Below are 21,341 nucleotides of genomic sequence, written 5' to 3'. Positions count from 1 at the left end.
GTTGCAAAAAAAATCAAACTTATTCAAATAAATGTAATTAACTATTATTTTGTTATTTTTGATTTATGCTGTTTACATAAAACCAAGAAAATAAATTAAAAAAAGAACCACAAAATAAAACAAAAATAAAGGTGTATCTGTATTAACTCAAGTTGTGAGCTATTTGTCGAGGTCAATGAACACCTACCTGTGGCTAGATCAAGAGTCGTTGTTGGTCAATATATATATGCTTCAGTCTGGGTTTACAGAGTCCTCGACTAGGTCGCTGCAAGCAAGCTATTAACAACGAAAGTTTTATGTCTGCTCAATCGTACGCTAATAACAAGGCAACCGATCGCTAATTACAAGTTTAAACATTTAAATACTTTCCACACAGAAAATCCAATCTTACTAATCGGGTAGTATTTATTATTATATATTATTGTTGAACATTGGTATAATTTGGGAAAGTAATTAAAATCGAATAATGTTACATGAAAAAGTAGGAAAATTTTTATGACTTTTTAAATCTCTGTGCGCGAGTATACACATCTCTGGATCAGTGCAACTGCTGAAAATGATATCACTAACATAGATTGATTTTCATTGCATGCTCATTTGATAATCGACAACTTTGGAATGTACATAACAGACATAATATAAATTATATCGTTATATCGTCCTAACTGTTTTATCTTTCCTAATACGCATTACCGGTAAGCTTGCTGCATTTTTGGTACGTGAAACCACAAAACATTCGATCACTGTTTACCTCCCTTATGTACGTTTTCATAGATGGCAGAGTTGCATAATGAATGTACGCATGCGTCGAATAGTTTTGACAGCAATGGCGGCTTGAGTTCGTCTTCATGAGAAGTTGCAGATTCTTTCAGCGATATCTGCTCGTAATAATTAATTTATCGTCATTGCTTACTTTTGAGGTGAAGAGTTTTATATTGAGTGTATTTGGTTTAATTTTGCTCTCACAATTTGCTCACTACTTTTGCAAATCACGGTATGATGTGATGTAAACAGACGTTCGGCGAATGCATTCCTATGTAAAGAAATAAGTTTATGCGAATAGAAGTTAGTTTTTGTGCCACACAGAAGGTCATGGCATTTGTACCATAGACACCATTGACACCGATACATAGTTTTAAAACATGAATGAGTACATTTGGTATTTACTATATAAATGATGCCAACAGTAGGCAGCATAACGGTTAAATTTATATTATTGAGCAATTCATTACAGCATTGACACTTGTTAGTCCGAGTTTCTTTTGGACCTGACGATAGACTTGGACTGGTGTTAGGGTCAGATGATACTCAATGTATGACAATATATATCAGTAGGCAGATATATCAAACACGTTTCTGTTAGAACAGTAGCTTGGGTGAAAACGCAATCTTGTGCTTGATTTTGCTATTTTAGAAAAATTAAAACTCATAATTCCCACATGCCTAAACGACATGAATTGGTTCTGCTTAAGTGTAAACGATCTGTGACTGTAAGTCTGATTCTACTTTATATTTTTATTTCAATCAAAATATCATGTTAATGTTTATAAATTAAAACAGTAAAACTAATTTATATTAATATTTACATATTCCAACTTTCAAGAACACTCCATTTCTATAATAAGTTAATATAATGAAGTTAGATACATTTCATACTTATCTTACTATTGTATGTGAGAAAGGTACACATTTTGTTAGTCAGAACAAAGTTAGAGGTTAAACAGAGGGGGATATGAATGCAAGCATTTTGCAATGGAACAAAAATATCTGATGAAAAAAAACTGTCATTAAGCATTCAATGTTCTTACTAAAGTGAAAATAAGTGTATTAATTATCAGTATTTGAAATATAACACAACCAGTAATTCACAACTAAACTGGTCTGTCGTTCATTGTTGCACTCAAAACATATGTTTGAAAATATATTGGTTGAAACAAAACAACTTTTGGCTACAAACCCATGTATTTGAGGTATAATTAGTTACAACATGTGCTGTTGCTATATGACTTGATAAATTATATATAGCAATGACTTATACATGCCAATGAAACCAGGCAATTGATTTGTGTTGCAAGGGGAAATATTTTGAACAAGCTCATTGTAAGACATACTATTCAAAAGAAAAAGATTACCAGCTGGTATGTCATTATCAAGCTTTCATGCAAACTAAGGTAATGTCATGAATTTATTTTCTTGTTTTCTTTGAATTCATTAATTTATAAACACATTCTGTAAAAGGTTGGATAAAAAAGCTTGATTATATCTTCATAACTAATTTCATAAGTAGTTACTCATTTTACAATTTTAAGATACTTTGTAATTTGTAAAAGAAATGTCTGGCTTTCACAAGTGTTCACTTATTAAATTTATTTTTCAGTGGAAGTGATACACCTTACATGAAAAATGGTAAGTAATATATATATTCCTGTTTTTTTCTTCTAGAAGAGTACAGTAACAAATTAAAATTTAAAAAAAAAATCAAAACTTAAATTTATTTGTGGAAGGTTCCAGTGTGGATGATAAAACTATTGATAAGATATACTGGCAAGTGTGGGGAAACTGGAGGGAGATTTAGAAGATATTTGATTATGTATACTATGGTCATGAAAGTCTTAAATTTTGAAAACTTCTTAAAAAGAAAACTTATGCATCCTTATTTGCATTTCATAAATCCAATATCTTAATCATGGGCAGTCCTCATGTATATAAAAATAATCCCCAAATTTGTTTCAGTCTAAAAAAAGTACTTCTAAGAAGGCAGAGACCGTGAGAGTTGTGGTACGATGCCGTCCCATGGATCAGAAGGAAATCAAGGATGGACACGAAAGGTGACTAAAACTTTCACAATCAGTGTTGGTTACAAGTAATAAACATATTACACAATATATACAGTAGTGGATACTTAATATGTACAACAGAGGAAAAATACAATTCATTTGTTATTGTCGTTGATCTTTTGATTTAGACTCTGTCAATGCCTCGTTAGAATGATATATTTTTTCTGATTATTTGTCAATACTTGATTACCTACATTAATCCACTTGTATGATTTTTCCTGTCCAGGATTGTGGAGATGGATGTTAACAGAGGAGTGATAATGATAAAGAATCCCAAGGGGTTATCAACAGAACCGCCTAAAGACTTCACATTTGATGCTGTATATGACTGGGAGTAAGCTTATAATATCTTAATTTCTTTTCATTTTGAGAAAGTTAGGGGCACTATTTTAGTTTAAGAATATTATAAAATGACATTTGTGTTTGAAAATTTATTAGATATGTAATTGCTTCATATATCTGAAAGCTAGCATGAACGACAAAGTCAGCTAATGATGCAATGGTGTATCATCATCCATTTGTTCCTTAGACAACATTTCATTACTGGTCTGAAATTATGAAGGGATTTTGACTAAATTTGGTGTGTAGCCTCAATATACCTGAAGCACGTGACTAAGTGTCTCAAAACAAGAAGATTGGCCAATACATTATTTTTTTCAGTGTGTTATTCTCTTGACATTCAAAGTCTTGTCCTTCTTTCAGCTCCAAGCAGACAGACTTGTATGAAGAAACATTCCGTGATTTGGTTCAGTCAGTCATTGAAGGTTTTAATGGAACAATATTTGCATATGGACAAACCGGAACTGGAAAAACTTATACCATGCAGGGTTAGTATAAATTTTATTCATTTTCATTTTGATGTTTAATAATTTCTTCACATTGAAGGTTTTATATAATTGTGTAAGACTATTATAACGTGTTTAAATTTTAAAACTTGATAGGGAATTATTTTTTTATAAAACTGTCTCATACCTTTATATAGCCTGATAATCAAGTGATTATTAATTGGCATGAGCATATATTGTTTTTTCTGTCCATCCGTCATAGTTTCCTTGCAGGATTGGTCAACAAATCTGAAGCTTTAACCTTTGCTTATCTTTTCATCAAAGTAGGAATAGAGACATGTATAATTCATGAACATTCTGTAATTTTGACTTATCTTGAATGTTTTAGGGTGTACTTTTATAAAAATCTTAAATGTGTTCATTAGGTGACAAGAATAATGCAGAGAAGAGAGGAGTGATTCCTAACTCTTTTGAACATATTTTCCAACACATTTCCCGATCTGAAAACCAGCAGTACCTTATCAGGGCTTCGTATCTTGAGATTTACCAGGTAACAGAAGCAAGACCTTCCTAAAATTGTTTTCATCATTTTGAAATTACGAACAATTATTAATTATGTAATATATAAGTATATAAAACACCATTACATACATTTCTGACATTAAGGACCTTGTCAGTTTGAAGGTCAAAGGGAACCATATATTGCCCTTATTTTGCCCTTTGTGCCAAAATGTAAATTTATGTTATTTGATTTTTCAAGACTTGATATTCTTACAGTTAAAATTTAGTGTCTTTTGGTTGTTAAATCTCAAACTTGTTCTTATATTGTCTGATTCGAGTGAAATAGCTTATGGCTTTGGACCCCTCTGAAGATTTTCCACTTATAGTATTTCGTTATATATAATAAGAGCCCCTCATCAGATATACACATGCCCTACAATAATCACAGGATCTGTCTGTCTATAAAACCACATTAATCTTATTTTCTGGAGTTGATTATCCTGAAGTTTGAGTTTTGAATATTACTGTAATTTCATATTGGGATCATACCAGGCTTTTTTCTGCAGGCTTTTTGAGGCCAATAATGGGCTACAATCACAATTTACAGTGCTTCATATAAACCAAATTTCCAGTTTACTCTTGAAATTTTCTTTAACAAGCAAACAAAAAGCCATGTAGTAAAAATGATTGGAAAGTGTAGTGATGCACTGGTATTATATAAAAGTAATAGCTTATGTGGTACTGAAATGATGTCACAGTTTCTTTTAAAATTGGAGTATACACCTTCTAAATTAAAGTATGGTTATATTGTCCCTCAGTTCTATTGGTCAGAAGGTAAATTGTGACTGCATTACTGTACAAGACATGTCTTCAGTTGTGGTAAATTTGATTCTTTAGCTTTGTTAATATGGAGGAGCTTTGAATTAATGTTACCCAGACATTCGAATCAAATCATTCATTCACAGTGTGCATTTATTCTTTATACAGGAAGATATCAGAGATTTATTGTCCAAAGATCACACCCGTAAATTGGAGTTAAAGGAACGACCGGACACCGGAGTTTATGTTAAGGTAATTTGAATCCCTTCTAACAATGATCAATGATCAAATATCTAATATCAATATCATAGTAATATAAGAATGAGAAAATTTTCTCTGATCATTTATGTAACGTAAGTCTGGTGTACTTCACTGGCATATTGTTTATGTTGATGCTCTTTTTTCAGGATTTATCGTCATTTGTAACTAACAGTGTGAAAGAGATAGAACAGGTGATGCACAAAGGAAACTCTAACCGAGCTGTAGGGTAAGTGGGCTGTACACTCATTTGTTATAGACACTTGCTCAGTATAAATCTCATGTTATCAGACTCTACAGATGGAGATTGATGAGATGAGATAATAATTGAAAATAGGTTTGGCAACTTAAATTGTCATCAATAATTTGATAGAAATAGTTAGCTCGCTCCATATGATTAATTGTTCTCTCTTGAATAAAAAAGATTGACATTTGTTGACAATTTTAATAGTCTAATCCAGAGGATTTCCTGAAACTAATAAGTTCAACATGTGGCACAATTTATACATATATGCATGATTGACTTTAAGTTTGAACATTGCTATCAAATCTTTTTATGCCCCTGCCAAGAAATTAGAGGGAGCATATAGTTTTACCCATGTCCATCCCAGCCGTCCCGATGCAATATAACAAGCCAATCTCAGAAACTGCTGATGGGATCCTCACCAAACTGTTTCGGGGTGTCAAGTAGCAGCGGGGGCATTTATATCTTACAGACATTTTCTAGTTGTTTATGGATTTGTATCAATCTTTATGCCTTGTAATAGTGAATAGTGTCTGATGTGTTTATATGAACAAACTCTCCTACTACTGTGTTATTATTTAATTTCGGTAAAATGAATACAAGAAATCTATCTCATATAAGACACAAGCAGGAATATATTCCAACTAGAAAAGGTGTGTAAGACATAAATGCCTTCGCTGCCACTTGATTCCCTGAAACACAGTTTGGTGAGGCTCTCAGTTCCTTAGATTAGTTAGTCATTTTATAACCAGCACTCATAATGACTGTGTTGGACCATTGGGTATAATTTTAACTACAGGAATTCTGCTGTCAAAGTTGACAGCAACATTGTCAATAGTATACTCAGTCTTGTACTCCATTGTGTAATGCTATCAGGCCTAACTACATTTAAATGGGTTTTTTTATATCACAATCATGTATGATGTTTTATTATTCTACACTACACAGTGTCACCTTCTTCAGACATATGGCCATTGAAACTTATTTACCCTATCAAAAGGTTCACTAAGTCTGAAGTGGTAAATAGTATGTCCAGGATAGTTTCTTGAATGTCAGTTCAGAAGTTCATAGGGACTGTTTCAACATTATTCATGTGAAAGGGGTAGGAGGCATTTTTTCAGAGACCCCACTGCCCCTCAAATATAAAAACAAAAAACATATTTAGTATAAGGAATATTAGAAAAATGGGACTAACCCACCATCCACCAAATATTAAAACAAGTACCTTCTACCCCTCCCAAACATATACTTTTTAAATAGCCCTTACTGGGTCACCATTGTGATATACAAAAATCTATAGGTTTAATAACCAGAGGAAACGGTTTCATAATTGCAGGTTTGTATTTGTGTAAATCTTCAAAACAAGATTTCAAGATTAATTCAAATGTAAGCTTTACACTAATTTTGAATCATTGATTATATATTACACAGATCCACCAACATGAATGAACACAGCTCGAGGTCTCATGCAATCTTCATTATCACCATAGAATGCAGTGAGGTATGTATGTCTATATGTGCACTTGATCATGTTGTGAAATGTATTGTTTTAAAAAATTTAAATGCATTGTTGCGTAACTGATTCATTACCTTATACCAGGTATGTAAAATATATTGATAGATTTCTCAATATAAGCTCTATGGCCGGTTATCTACTGTGATATCAAATCTGGCATAATCAGTTTTTCAGCAATACCAGTCCTGTTAATATCTAAGTATTAAAAACAGCCGAAATTGGTATGAAGCTACAAAACATCCTCACACATAGCTAACTGACAGATACATGATTTAAACTTGTATCAGCATAATACGATTTAATGCAATGGTATACAATTCATAGTGTTACTTGTTAATAAATAAGTATACAATATTAAGAAATAGTTTCAAGGTGTATTAGAGAAAGCATCATATTCATCGAAAAAATTTATGTTGTAAAATAAATTTACTGGTATTGTTAATTAAAACTCCTGCTCGATAGATTGGTGCTGATGGAGAAAACCACATCCGAGTGGGTCGACTCAACCTTGTGGATTTAGCTGGCAGTGAACGACAGTCCAAAACTGGAGCAACTGTAAGTTTTTGGTCCCAGAAAAGTGTGTCATCAAGTGTTTCAGTTGATCATGAAAATTTGTTTTATATCTATTTTCGCATAGTGAATATACCCTTGTCACAAAATGGAGGAAGAGTGGGGGAGAGCGTTGCCCATATTCGATCCATACTGATGTGTCGCATCCTATCCTTTCCCGTTTTAATTTCAACATCTAGCAACTTCATTCTTTAACAGTTTTCATTAAACTGAATACAAAGGTCAAGTATGAGTATACTTCTGAAATTGTTTCAGGATTCCAAGGTCAAGGCCATGGTAACCATTGCTAAATATAAAAAATCTTCAACTGTTTCAATTTTAACATCTAGTAACAACATTATTTCATAGATTTCAACAAACTTAAACATGGCTTGAGTATGAGTATTATTCTCTAATTGCTCTATATAAATCTATCATCAACTGATTCAATTTAAACTCCCAACAACTTCATTCTTTCATGGATTGTGGTCAAACTTTATGCAAAGGTCACATGACAGTGGGGGTATTTATGTCTTACAGACATTTTCTAGTTTTCCACTGGTGTTTGTGTCGACGTCAACGTGAACAAGTAATGTTTAGTTTTATTGGTTTCTCCGAAAATTCAAATACTAAAGCAGTCGATGTTTGTAGAGCAAAGAATGTACTACTCAAACAAGAACTTAAAAGCTTGATATTTATTCCGATTTATTTACCAATTTGTTTATGTTTTGAAACTTAAGGTGGAAGTAAATGTACAGTGTGTATATTTCTGTGTGGAATACTTGTTTTACTATAATGAAATATTTTGAGAGATAGATTGCCATTTGCTAAAATAAATGTAATCATTTCATACACTAAAGTAAAGCATTGTTTCTGTTTTAAAGGGAGACCGATTGCGGGAAGCAACAAAGATTAATTTATCCTTATCTGCTCTGTGTAATGTCATTGCTGCTCTCGTCAATGATAAAAGCACCCACATTCCATATCGTGACGCTAAACTTACAAGATTGTTACAAGGTAATATTTATGTATGTCAATGCAACTATCATAATTATATTAGCCTACTAAATGCAGCTGGTATTCATATTGGCTATGAGTGTCATGGGCCTATATTATGACATAATGGTACATTAGATATCACAGATCCTGATTGGCAGATTAGGTGGTTAGATTTACTGAATAGACATCATTTTCCAACTTGATGCATTGATAAAATTTATTTTTATTTAATAGTTGAAAGTTTGATTGTTTAAACAATGATCTATTTTAAACTGCTTTCATTTGGCACTGAAAATCAAATTAATTGTCAATGTGAAACAAATTCAGTTCATGAAGTGCATTCAGTTTAATGATTTGTAGAACAAATAACATTAATAACGTATAATTAATGACTTTAAATACTAGCTGAAAGCAATTCTAGCTTTTGATAAACACCCTTCGTGATCAATTTGTTTGTATGTAAAATATACTCAAATGAAATTTGGTGTTGAATGTGTTTACTTTGTTAATTTCAGATTCACTTGGTGGGAATGCAAAAACTGTGATGGTAGCAAATATTGGTCCAGCAAGCTACAACTATGATGAATCCCTAAGTACTCTTAGGTTTGTAGATAAGTGTAGGAAATCTATAATCCTTAAGGTTTGCAAAGTAACTACTGCAACAATTTGGCCTCATTTATTAGCTCACCGGTTACGAGTAACTGAGAGCTAATGCTGTCACCCCGGCGTCGGCGTCCCACCCCAAAACTTTAAAGTTTTTGGAGTAAGTTTTTTGAAAGCTTGTAAGTCCAAAAGTATACACCTCAGGCCCTTCTAAATTGGTTTATACATTCATTAGAGGTCTAGGAGTGATGTTATGGCAAAATCATGCAGAAAAAAAAATGTGATTTTTTCGCATTTTACCATTTTGTGGACTTAACTTTTTTTGCACCAAAACTCACTTTAAAATTTTGGGGTTAAGTCCAACTTTTTTTGCACCAAAACTCACTTTAAAATTTTGGGGTTAAGTCCAAAAGTATACACCTATCACCCTTCTAATTTGGTTTATACATTCATTAGAGATCCAGGAGTGATGCTGTGGCAAATCATGCAGAAAAAAATGGCATTCTGGCATTTACTATTTAGTGGACTTACTTTTTTTGACACAAAAACTCACTTTAAAGATTTTGGGGGTTAGTTTTGAAAATCTTGTAAGTCCACACCCTTCTTATTTGGTTTATACATCAATTAGAGGTCTAGGAGCGATACCATGTGACACACAATTTCAAAATGACATGCTTATACATACATAAAAAATGAATGCATAGTGTGATTGCTGCCGCCGGTGAGCTTTCGCAATCATTGATTGCACTTGTTCTTTTAGTTTGCAGAAGATCTTTATTTAATGGTTGATAATACATTTTTTACCATAAGCTTTATGAGGGAAAGGCAGAACTTCTTTTAAATACCTGCATTGAAAGCAAATGATCCTGTATTGTAACGCTAAGTGCCACCGCTCAATCTATGTTACCTTCATGGGGTCAAAATATCTACTAGTCTTGAACAGCCTGGAATTGTCATTGTGGCTGCTGTTTTGAAAATGACATTCTAAACAATTTTCTCAAGTACCGCCTGTTGGATTTAGTTGAAACTTTGCCGGGAAGGATCCTGGGATGGTCCTGATGAAGTGTTATTTTTCAAACTGTCCAAATTCCCACAAGAAATCCCAATTGTTCTCGGTACCACTGTATTGTTATTGAGTATATGCTACACTAGTAGTAACTTAAGGGTTTTAATATCTATGATATGTCACTGATATTTTTTTCAACAGATATGCAAATAGTGCAAAAAACATCAAGAACAAACCCAAGATCAATGAAGATCCTAAGGATGCTTTACTACGAGAATTCCAGGAAGAAATTGCCAGGTCAGTAGCATTCTGTAACAGATTGGAGAAGCTTTTTTTTTAAAATATATTTAAAGTTGCATACATGTAAAATAATTACATAACATCAACACTAATATTAGTCTAGTGAAATCTTTGGAACAAACAGAAAAATACAACAAGCAGAAAAAAATTAATTTTATAAATGTTGCATCACATATTTATGAACGTTAAGAATGATTCAAATTACTGTTATGTTAAGTTCAACAGAAATGCAGTATATGATAATTTCATGTTATATCAAAATAGCTCTGAAAATCATTTGCTCATTGCAGATTGAAGGCAGATTTAAACCATAAAGGTGGTCCTAAAAAACGTAGAAAAGGCAAGAAAATTAGACGTAATGCTGATGGTGAGTAACTTTATATCTCTTAACATTTTAGTACACAATTATTACCAGATACTACAAAGGCAAAAAATATAGGATGATAAAAATGCAATTTTTAGGTCATCTAAAAAGAAAAATTCCAAATAATTTAAAATTGCATGCATATGTCAAGTATTAAGATTTGAATATTATGCTGGTTATTGTTATTAAGTAAATCAAATTATTTTCAATAAAATATTTGAAACAGTCACAAATGTTGGAAGTTCCAGAATAGAGTAACTTATGCATTTGTAGAATATGTTGATTTTCCATAAAAGAGATAGATGAAAGTGTGGCATATGGTGGTGTGGCGAATATCAGAAATTCTGTTATTTCTGCCAATTTTCAATAAAGCTTTTCATTTGATTTTTGTATGGGAGTATTGGACACAATTTTTTGTTTAAAAAGCACAAATACTTGAACTCCTGAGAATCAAAAGGAGAAAAATCTGTATGTTTTAAAATAGACTTTAAAGTTGTTTAATTTTAATTTAATCTCTGTGTAGGGGAGGTTGTGAGTGGCTCAGATGAGGAAAGTGATGATAATGATGAAGGTTTTACTGGGAATAACTCAGAGGATGAGGCCGAGTACAGACGAGAACAAGAATCTAAGTTAGAGGAGCAGAAAAATGCTATCCTCAGCAACCAAACAATGATACAGGAGGTAATACTGCAATCTGCCTATATTATGTTGTAAGGAATTTCTCATTAAATGAATAATTGTAAACTCACTGAAAAACTGGTGAACTTATCATTTTCTTTACCAAATACTTAAACACTGTCTGTTTGATTGTGTCTTCTTAGATTTCTGTTAGTTCTGAAGTATCTATTATTATAGCTTTTCCTCAGAAAATACAACAGTTTGATGGTTTTAAAGAATCATTTACTAACTCTCTGCTTTATGTATACAATTAATGACACACAGTTTCTTTTATGTATTTATAGGAAAAGGATAGAATACTGCAGGAAATAACAGACAGAGAGGAGAAACTGAAAAAAGAACAAGAAGCCAGAGATGGATTGGCAGCCAAGATTAAGGTGAGATTGAACTTGTTATTGAATAAATAGAGGATATCTAACTGTCTTCAGTAATACCAAATATATTTCATGAGTGGGGCTAATATTTTGATATTTTTCACGAGTGCGCAGCACGAGTGAAAAATATCAAAATATTAGCCACACGAGTGAAATATATTTGGTATTACTGAAGACACTGTTAGATATTCTGTTTATTACATTTTTTATCAACGAAAAACCTACCCCGTATGCTAACTAGGCCTACAGCGATAATTTGTAAACAAAAAAAGTAGTTTCCCCTGTCCAGGTGCTGACATATATGTCGGGCTTTCTGATTGGTCAATTATTTTGGTATTTTCTAATCATTAATTTGATTGGTCAAATCAGCAAAAGTGATATTTTTCACTAGTGAAAAATATCACTTTTATAGAATGAATAATTTTTGATATTTCACTGGTAAAAATGTAATAAAGATTTTTTTTCTGTCCTATCTACCTTGTCCATCTCATCTCAAATGGTTAATTTTTTCTTGCTTTGTCTGACTATTGCCTAGTGATTTCTTGGTTTGTGATCCATGACCATGGATAGTAACACAACTGGTAATGCCTGGTGTTATCATATCACTTTTAATATGTAATTATCTTAAGTCAGTTTATGGTCTCTGAGATTTGTTAATGTACCTATAGAAGTCTGAATTAATCAAACAAACATCTTGTGTAGAACATGCACCTGTTCCAGAGATAAATCATTTCATCAGATATTTTCTGATTGTATGGTAATCAAGATCTTCATACAGTGTGATTTAGCTGGTTATTTCTCTTCACAAAGAGAATTATGTGAAGTGTGACCTATTCAGTAAAAATTATTACATGTTACAATGACACTAGTATCTCTTGTGTTGTTATTCTTTTTCTAAAGTTTAGTGCATGTACTTTAGACAAAGGAAGTTGAAATCGGTATGACTTTTATGGGGGTTTTTTTCCAAATAATCAGTAATATACTACAGGTTGACAGGTGTATAACTTGGAATTGGATTGCTGTTTCTATTTTTGTATTGAATTATTTTAGGGGTCTTTCCCAGATTTTATTTGTAGGTTGTCTTAAAATTGTTTCAGTTGTGCAACTTCAAGGCTGATCATAAAAGCTAATTAAAAGTACTATCAGTCTAAAACATTCAATTAATTTTATGTAGGCCATGGAAAGCAAGCTTCTGATGGGTGGTAAGAACATTGTAGATCACACCAACGAACAGCAGCGTGCCTTGGAGCAGAGGAGGAAAGAAATAGCTGACCAGAAGGTAACACCAATATAACCATAAGATGTAGGACAAGCAATGACGGCATGGAGAGACATTCTTTATGATTTATCAATTGGATTTGCTTGGTTATATTGGACACTATATGTTCTAGATAGTTTCAGATACTAACAAATCCCCAACTAAATCAGAGTCTGGAAAAGTCCTCAACTCTTTTAAATGTAATAGTAACTTAGTTATGTTGTCCTGCATTATAAAGTACAGATTTCAATGCAAGTTTTTAGCCCACCATCATCAGATGGTGGGCTATTCAAATCGCCCTGCGTTCGTGGTCCGTCCGTCCCTCCGTCCGTCCCTCCTTCCCTCCGTCCGTCCCTCCGTCCGTAAACAATTCTTGTTATCGCTATTTCTCAGAAAGTACTGAAGGGATCTTTCTCAAATTTCATATTTAGGTTCCCCTTGGTGCCTAGTTATGCATATTGCATTTTGAGACCAATCTGAAAACAACATGGCCGACAGGCAGCCATCTTGGATTTGACAATTGAAATTTGTTATCGCTATTTCTCAGAAACTAATAAGGGGATCTTTCTGAAATTTTATATGTAGGTCCCCCTCAGTGCCTAGTTATGCATATTGCATTTTGAGACTAATCTGAAAACAACATGGCCGACAGGCAGCCATCTTGGATTTTGACAATTGAAGTTTGTTATCGCTATTTCTCAGAAAGTACTGAAGGGATCTTTCTCAAATTTCATATGTAGGTTTCCCTCAGTGCGTAGTTATGCATATTGCATTTTGAGACCAATCTAAAAAAACAACATGGCCGACAGGCAGCCATCTTGGATTTTGACAATTGAAGATTGTTATCGCTATTTATCAGAAATTGCTGAAAGGATCTTTCTGAATTTCATTTGTAGGTTGCCCTCTGTGTCTAGTTATGTATATTGGATTTTGAGACCAGTCAGAAAACAACCTGGCTGACAGGCAGCCATCTTGTATTTTGAAAATTGAAGTTTGTTATCGCTATTGTACAGAAGGTACTGAAGGGATTTTTCTCAAATTTCATATGTAGGTTCCCCTTGGTCCCTGGTATTGCATTTTGGGACCAATCGGAAAACAACATGGCCGACAGACAGCCATTATCGCTAAATCTTAAATTTTATATATAGGTTCCCCTTGTTTGAAAAGTACTAGAGGGCTGTTTCTGAATTTACACAGATTAGTAAGACTTAGAGGAAGGGAAAAGTAGAGAAAAGATCAATCTGACATGGAACCTATAAAGATCATTCAATGGTGGGCGCCAAGATCCCTCTGGGATCTCTTGTTAAATGTTCAGGTTGAATTAATTTATGTGAAAATCAATATGTATATCTCAGGCTTTAACTGCATCACACATCATTTAATATGATGTTACCCCTCTATCAAGCCTAGAGCTAGAAGAATAAAGTTTTACAATATAGCAAATTTTTTTTTCATACAACATTTAAAAAAGAATAATAGGTGTGTATTTGATATTATGTTTGCAATTCTTTTCAGAAACTAGAACGAGAAATCCAACAGAAGCTAGAGGAGAAAGAAGAATCTGCTGTGGAAATGCAGGACACTTATAATTCCATGCAACATGAAGTAGAAATAAAAACAAAGAAACTGAAAAAGGTAGTTAATGGAGAACTTCTACTGAAGTCTACAATGTTTCTTCTAAATACAAGATATTCAATTAGAAATTTATATTTGTTTTTAACAGTCCTATGGTGAGCAAACATTTGTAAGAAATTATGAAATCCAATATATTCTGACAAATATTGCTATTAATTACATTAAAACAGAATATCAAAAATATGCTTAATGCTTTAAATTTACACAATACTATTTGATAACACTTTAAAAAAGTACAGCAGGGTAAAGTATTTGACAACCACATGCTAATTATTGGTGCTTTGTTACATTGTACATCATGTGAACAGTATTTATGATATGTATCCCAAACCAAAACTGTCGCCATCTTGGAGGAGTTTTCTACATGAAGTTCTTAATTGTAAAAAAATATTTTTTCAAATATGAATAGGGGGGATCGAATAAAGCTAACCTTTGGTAATATTTGGCTCTGTAGCTTTTTGCAAAACTGCAATCAACAAAAGCTGAGATCATGGACCTACAGGAGGAACATTCTAAAGAGCGCCAGGAACTAGAGCAGACCCAAATGGAGCTCACCAGGGATCTAAAGCTCAAGTAAGAACTGACACTGAACTTCACATGTATGAACACAACGTATACTCAATAAACACAAAGCATGCTAATTATAAACCAGAACAGGGCATCTCTCACCCTCATACCCAGTAGGAACATTGATAGATAATTCATTCACACAATATACTAATGAACATTCAAGTCGATAACATTGACACAAAAATATCATAATTGCTATTTGATATTTAACACATAATAATAATGATTTTCATGTTTTCTTTCAGAATGCTGATTATAGAGAACTTTATTCCAGTGGAGGACAAGACCAAGGTGATGAGCAGAGCTGTGTATGATGAGGATGAGGACATGTGGAAACTTAAACCTCTGGCTAACAAAAAGTAAAACTTGATTATCACTAAAATGTTGGTCATGTCATTAAGTGGAAAATATCATTACTGTTGAAGAGTTGATATAATCCTTGTGTTTATATTTATAATCCTTGTGTTTAAATTTAACACTTTTCACATAATACAGATTATTTCTGCGATGGAAAAAGGAATGTCAGCATCTCAAATTTCTAGCAAAAGTGTATTTTATAGATCATGTGTAATGCATCATCTGCTAAAAAATTTTTTTTAAATCTTGCAATGTGTAATTGATGTGTAAAAAGTTGTAAGTCATGAAAGTAAGACTATGGTGCTACTTTTCTGCTGGCTGGCATCAACATTCTCTTATAAGTTTTGCATATTAGTCAGTTGCTCAAAAAGTGTTGGGGGCTGCGGTGGCCGAGTGGTTTAGGTGTCCTGACACTTTATCACTAGCCCTCCATCTCTGGGTTGTGAGTTCGAAACCTATGTGGGCAGTTGACAGGTACTGACCGTAGGCTGGTGGTTTTTCTCCGGGTACTCTGGCTTTCTCCACCTCCAAAACCTAGCACGTCCTTAAATGACCCTGGCTGTTAATAGGATGTAAAACAAAAACGAACAAACAAACATCAAAAAGTGTAAGCCCAACTTTGGTATATAATTAGATAACACAATGGACATCTCAACATACTCTTCATTGATTCAATATCATCCAGAATCTATGGTTCAGTGAATCAGGAAATTAGGGATGCTGAGAACTTTAAAATTTTGAATTAAGTTCGGTTTCTCAAAAAACTTACTGTGTTATTCCAACCAAACCCAGACTGTAATTCCATGTAGTATTGGACATCACTCCAAACCCTATAGATTTCAGGAAATTATCTTTTGGTGCATTTCTGGGTTAAAAATGTGAGATTTTGAGAAATTAATATTATATTGTTAATCATTGTTTGTCTAATAAACTTAAAAATTAGTTTATAGTCAAGTCGTAACAAGTTCTATTAGTATGTTCAATGTATTTTATTATTACGTTTCATTCAGAGTGATTATTTCAGGATAACAATGTCTTTTTAGGTGGATTTTCATTACCTGGTATTTGTGATTTTGCAGAATTTGCTATTTGTTTTAAATTGCATAGATATTTACGTGTAGGTTGAGAAGAAGCTGTCATCAAAGAAGAAAGTTTTCCTCATTATTGTGAACAGACCTTTTCAAAGTTAAGAGTATACAGGTTACATTTTTCAAAGCTTGGGTGAAAACATTTCAATTTTTTTAATTCTAGCACACAAACTATGGCAAAAAGACCAACGTCAGCACTAGGAAACCGACGACCAGTGTCAGAATATGCCAGGGTGGCAGCGGCTATGGGAGGCAACCCAAGGTTCAAGGTGAATAATTATCAAGATATATAAAATAATAAAACAAAGACATTATGTCAATGTGAGAAAATGCAAGTTGAAAAACTTCTTTCAATTGATTGTGTACTGCGTAACGGGCGTCGTGAATATTTGTCTGTCACTCAGCTTGCATTTATAGTGACAATAGTTAAAATGAAAAATCCTCTTTCAGGGTGAAAATATACTTATGGTCGAATTAGACATGCCTAATCGCACAACACGGGACTACGACGGACCACAAGTGGCACCACGGATACAAGCGGCTCTAGACGCAGCCCTTCAGGATGAGGCTGACATTGAAATAGAAGGACAGTAAGTAGTTCAATAACTCTGTTATAGTGGGAAAGCAGCCAAAATATAGTAAGCTAGTGGTTTATTAGGGACCTGCATGCAGTCTCCTATAGTAATCATGGTGTCTGTAGATCTGTCTGTAAGCACTGTTGTTTCCAGAGATTATATCAGATTCCAAATGGCCAAACTTTCTGCGATTTCAGATGGTGATGCACTATGATATGCAATAGAGATTTTAATCAAGAAAGTAGATCAGGGAATATTTGGTAGAAAATACATCCTATTAACTCTTTAACTCTTCCAGAAGGTCAAACTTTCTGAGATATCACTCAATACAGGGTAGTATCATGACATGTAGATGTGCTGTAGACGTTAACAAAGTCTGAAGGTCAAAATCGCCATTACTATAAATAGAACTGGTGCTATATTGTCAAAAATATATATATAAGGCATTTACGAGGATCAAACACTGATTTGTAGATGTTAGGTTTGGTATTTGGTAGTCATTTTCAAGGTTAAAAGTTAAAAGTTTTGAAATAAACAATTTGTGTACATTGGCTTCACTTTATTCCAAAAGTAGTATTTTACCTTTTATTCAAAAGGTTGTCTAGAAATTTTTTAGTGGAATGAGTGATAATTATCCCCTCGTGACGAAAGTCGGGGAGGGGATATAGCGTTCCGTTCGTACGTAAGTATTATACGTACGTATGTTCACTTTTTGTCTGCGCTCTTGCAACTTCATTTTTGAATGGATTCTGACCAAACTTCATATATGGGTCCAGCATGGGAATACCTCGAACGAGTTCGTGTTTCAGGGTGCCAAGGTCAAGGTCAAGGTCACTGTTACTATTTATAGAAAATCTTTGTCAGCACTCTTGCAACTTCATTTCTGAACGGATCCTGACCAAACTTCATATATGGGTCCAGCATGGGAATACCTCGAACGAGTTCGTGTTTCAGGGTGCCAAGGTCAAGGTCACCATTACTATTTATAGAAAATCTTTGTCAGCACTCTTGCGACTTCATTTCTGAACGGATCCTGACCAAACTTCATATATGGGTCCAGCATGGGAATACCTCGAACGAGTTCGTGTTTTAGGGCGCCAAGGTCAAGGCCAATGTCCCTGTTACTATTTATAGAAAATCTTTGTCAGCGCTGTAATGCGACTTCATTTTTGAACGGATCCTGACCAAACTTCATCTGCCCTGCAGGTAGGGCGTATGAATTGTACCTGCTGCCCCCTTTGCATGATCGTAAGAAGCGACTAAATTTGGGATCTTACCTTTTCTCTTCTTTCTGAACAACTTTATTCTTCCTAATGTCTCCCTTGACAATGCCTCACTTTTGGCCTTTAGTTGAGCGTTCGCCGTTGTGAGGAAGGCTTTTGGTTCTGTCCCCTGGCCGAGACATACCAGAGTCTCTAAAAATGGTAGTTGCTACTCCTGCTTAGCGCTCAGCATACAAGGAGTGGGACGACTGGTTCGCCCGTTGTCAGTATAATGTGACCGGGTGGGGTGTGCTGCTGGGTGTCTTCGGCAGTATGCTTCAGTGAGGTAGCACTATAAATCGGCAAAAGTTCCGGCCTATCACAAGGAGACTTAACACGAACATACCGCAGCCTCCCAAAACACACATACGCACTCACCACACACATTCATGTCGCACGCACGGGAGGCCGTCCTAAAATGACCTTAGCTGTTAATAGGACGTTAAACAAAATAAACCAAACCAAACCAAACCAAACCAAACTTCATATATGGGTCAAGCATGGCAATACCTCAAACAAGCAAGTTCGTGTTTCAGGGCGCCAAGGTTAAGGTCAAGGTCACCGTTACTATTTATATAAAATCTTTATCAGCGTTGTTGCGACTTCATTTTTGAATGGATCCTGATCAAACTTCATATATGGGTCCAGCATGGGAATACCTTGAACGTGTCACGGATTTGAACGGATTCTGAATTTGCGTCAGAGTTCATGTGTTAGCACGCGAGGGGATTTGTATCGTTTGCGATGCCTTGTTAACATTTTAATTTATAATTCTTCAGAACTCCATCAATATTCAGCACCAAGGCCAAGAACAGAAAGAGGGATGTGAAAAGTGCTAGGTACGTATAGCGAAAAATACTGACAGGTTATTGATACAGTTGTATATATCTATTTGGACTACCTGATTAATTACGTTAGGTCATTAAATCCATGGAACATTAAAAGGTGTCTCTCCTCAACTCAAGAACCTGTACATCTAATATGTATATCTTATGTTCTGTTTCACCTTTAACACATGAATAATTTCGACTTAATTTGGTCTTGCCATGAGATGGTCCAGAGCATCTAGCATTAATCTTCTCTGTCCAAAGCACTTAAAATTTTGTATTCTGTTTATCAGTCATTCTTGACTCTGATAAAAAAATGTTTAACAGTACATCAAAGCCTTTGATTAAATGTCTCAAAATTATTAGTTTGATTAATCTTTGGTTGTCTTTGGCAGACCAAGAACAGGCAAGAGAGATGCTTCAAAGGAGTTTCCATCTTCAAGAGGACTTGTGCCCAAGTAAACACGACCACCTCAGGAGGAATACCGTGTCTTTCTATCTCGATCACTGGTCTGGCTACATTCAGCACTGTCGGTCAAACCATGAAGACTTTTGTACCCTGTGATAACCTGACTAGACAAACCAAGCTTAGAATTAACATGACTATTGTTTACTATAGTGACAAAATCTGTATTGAAAACAGATAACTGAAAACTAACATGTTATTCTAAGGTTTAAATTGACATGTGGAGACCCAGTTAAAGGATTTCATAATTTTGATGGTTTTGCTGTAGAAAAAACTGTTTAATGCAGTGTACAAAGTTCGTATTATGACAGGGTTCCTACATTTTTGAATCAACAGAGTTAATTATGGTAAAGAATGATTGATTTATCTTAAAAATGCAAATTCAACATGAACAAATATGGATGATGATTTCCTCTTGAATAGCATTGCATGTCACTGTTAAAATGTATGTTTGATTGTATTTATTACTAGTTTATACCATTTAGACTGACTAGAACCTCAGCAGCCTCATGTAATAGTGTACACTGCTGTTAAACGTACAATCACACTTAAGGGTATATGCTACAGGTTTTACCTACTGTAATTATTATCTGCAAATAAGCCCCTGCCCACAAGTAAGTCCCTGTCACTTTTGCAAAATTGCCAATTTTAAAATAGTAAGCTTAAAGTGGTTCACAAATATGCACTCCCATAACTTCAATTTAGTAAACTTTTGCCTCTAGGGTAGGGGCTTATTTGAAGATAAATTGTTTGACCTGCTTCTCTGTTTAAAACAATAACACTATAACAAACATGGTAACTTGTAGAGACATGATGTACAAAGTAGAGTTTACTATTAATCCAAACATTTTTCACTAACATACTGCAATTTTCACCCAGATCATTGGAGTCACCTTGTAATCTAAATATAATAGATCTGTAACTGATAAAATTTGGGTCATTTACTGTTGACATTCAGAGGTATTAATGTTTGGGTACATTTTGTTTTGTAGTTGTTGAAAACCGAGAAATGTTTTCATGTTTTATTACATTAAAAAAAAAAAAAAATCTGAGGTGTCTCGGCAATACTAGTACAATAAATTTAGTGAGAATTGTTGAGATAGACCGTCAAACCAACTTTCAGGAGATATTTAGCTGTATGCAGTGTTCCAATATTGACATACATGTTTTGTATAATAATGACAGATTCGAGCCTAGCCATGCATTAACTAACAGGGTCGTATTAAGATACTTTGTACATTGATATTGATACTGCTTGTCATATAGTTTCCATTGTCTTTAATTACTGTTCATTGAATGTGTCTGATGTGTAACACAGCAATGCCTTGAGTTAAAACATGTAAACATCAGCTGTAAAAATAGAACATTCTGCTGGTGAAATGTCATTTTATGTTAGAATTTTCAAAAGAATCCTGTCCGTTTCGTTTATTCAGATATAGATTTGGATAGAGTTGGTTTTCATAAATGAGT

The 21,341-nt window shown here is 33.9% G+C and overlaps 1 protein-coding gene across 2 annotated transcripts; it reads left to right on the top strand.

Moving 5' to 3' along the window:
• Positions 1 to 814: 814 nt before the first annotated feature.
• LOC117336203 (kinesin-II 95 kDa subunit-like) lies at positions 815 to 20,892 on the top strand. 2 transcript variants are annotated; one of them, XM_033896650.1, is made up of 24 exons: positions 815 to 920; positions 2,378 to 2,406; positions 2,734 to 2,828; positions 3,064 to 3,171; positions 3,540 to 3,664; positions 4,048 to 4,172; positions 5,111 to 5,194; positions 5,350 to 5,429; positions 6,876 to 6,945; positions 7,423 to 7,515; positions 8,394 to 8,526; positions 9,024 to 9,111; positions 10,319 to 10,414; positions 10,708 to 10,784; positions 11,305 to 11,462; positions 11,744 to 11,836; positions 13,008 to 13,112; positions 14,607 to 14,726; positions 15,181 to 15,299; positions 15,542 to 15,655; positions 16,905 to 17,010; positions 17,192 to 17,331; positions 19,358 to 19,417; positions 19,801 to 20,892. In XM_033896650.1, exons 2-24 carry the CDS (start codon positions 2,404 to 2,406, stop codon positions 19,865 to 19,867), a joined length of 2,259 nt encoding a protein of 752 aa, XP_033752541.1. In that variant the 5' UTR covers positions 815 to 920; positions 2,378 to 2,403; the 3' UTR covers positions 19,868 to 20,892. The 2 variants fall into 2 exon arrangements, with proteins under 2 accessions (XP_033752541.1, XP_033752540.1); XM_033896649.1 differs by lacking the exon at positions 815 to 920 and adding an exon at positions 1,824 to 2,171 and having other exon boundaries at positions 19,801 to 19,867.
• Positions 20,893 to 21,341: the final 449 nt, after the last annotated feature.

Source organism: Pecten maximus, chromosome 10, assembly GCF_902652985.1.
Source record: "Pecten maximus chromosome 10, xPecMax1.1, whole genome shotgun sequence".
Lineage (NCBI taxonomy): Eukaryota > Metazoa > Mollusca > Bivalvia > Pectinida > Pectinidae > Pecten > Pecten maximus.
Note: the sequence above shows the minus strand (reverse complement) of the source record. Positions and strands in the feature narration are given on the sequence as shown.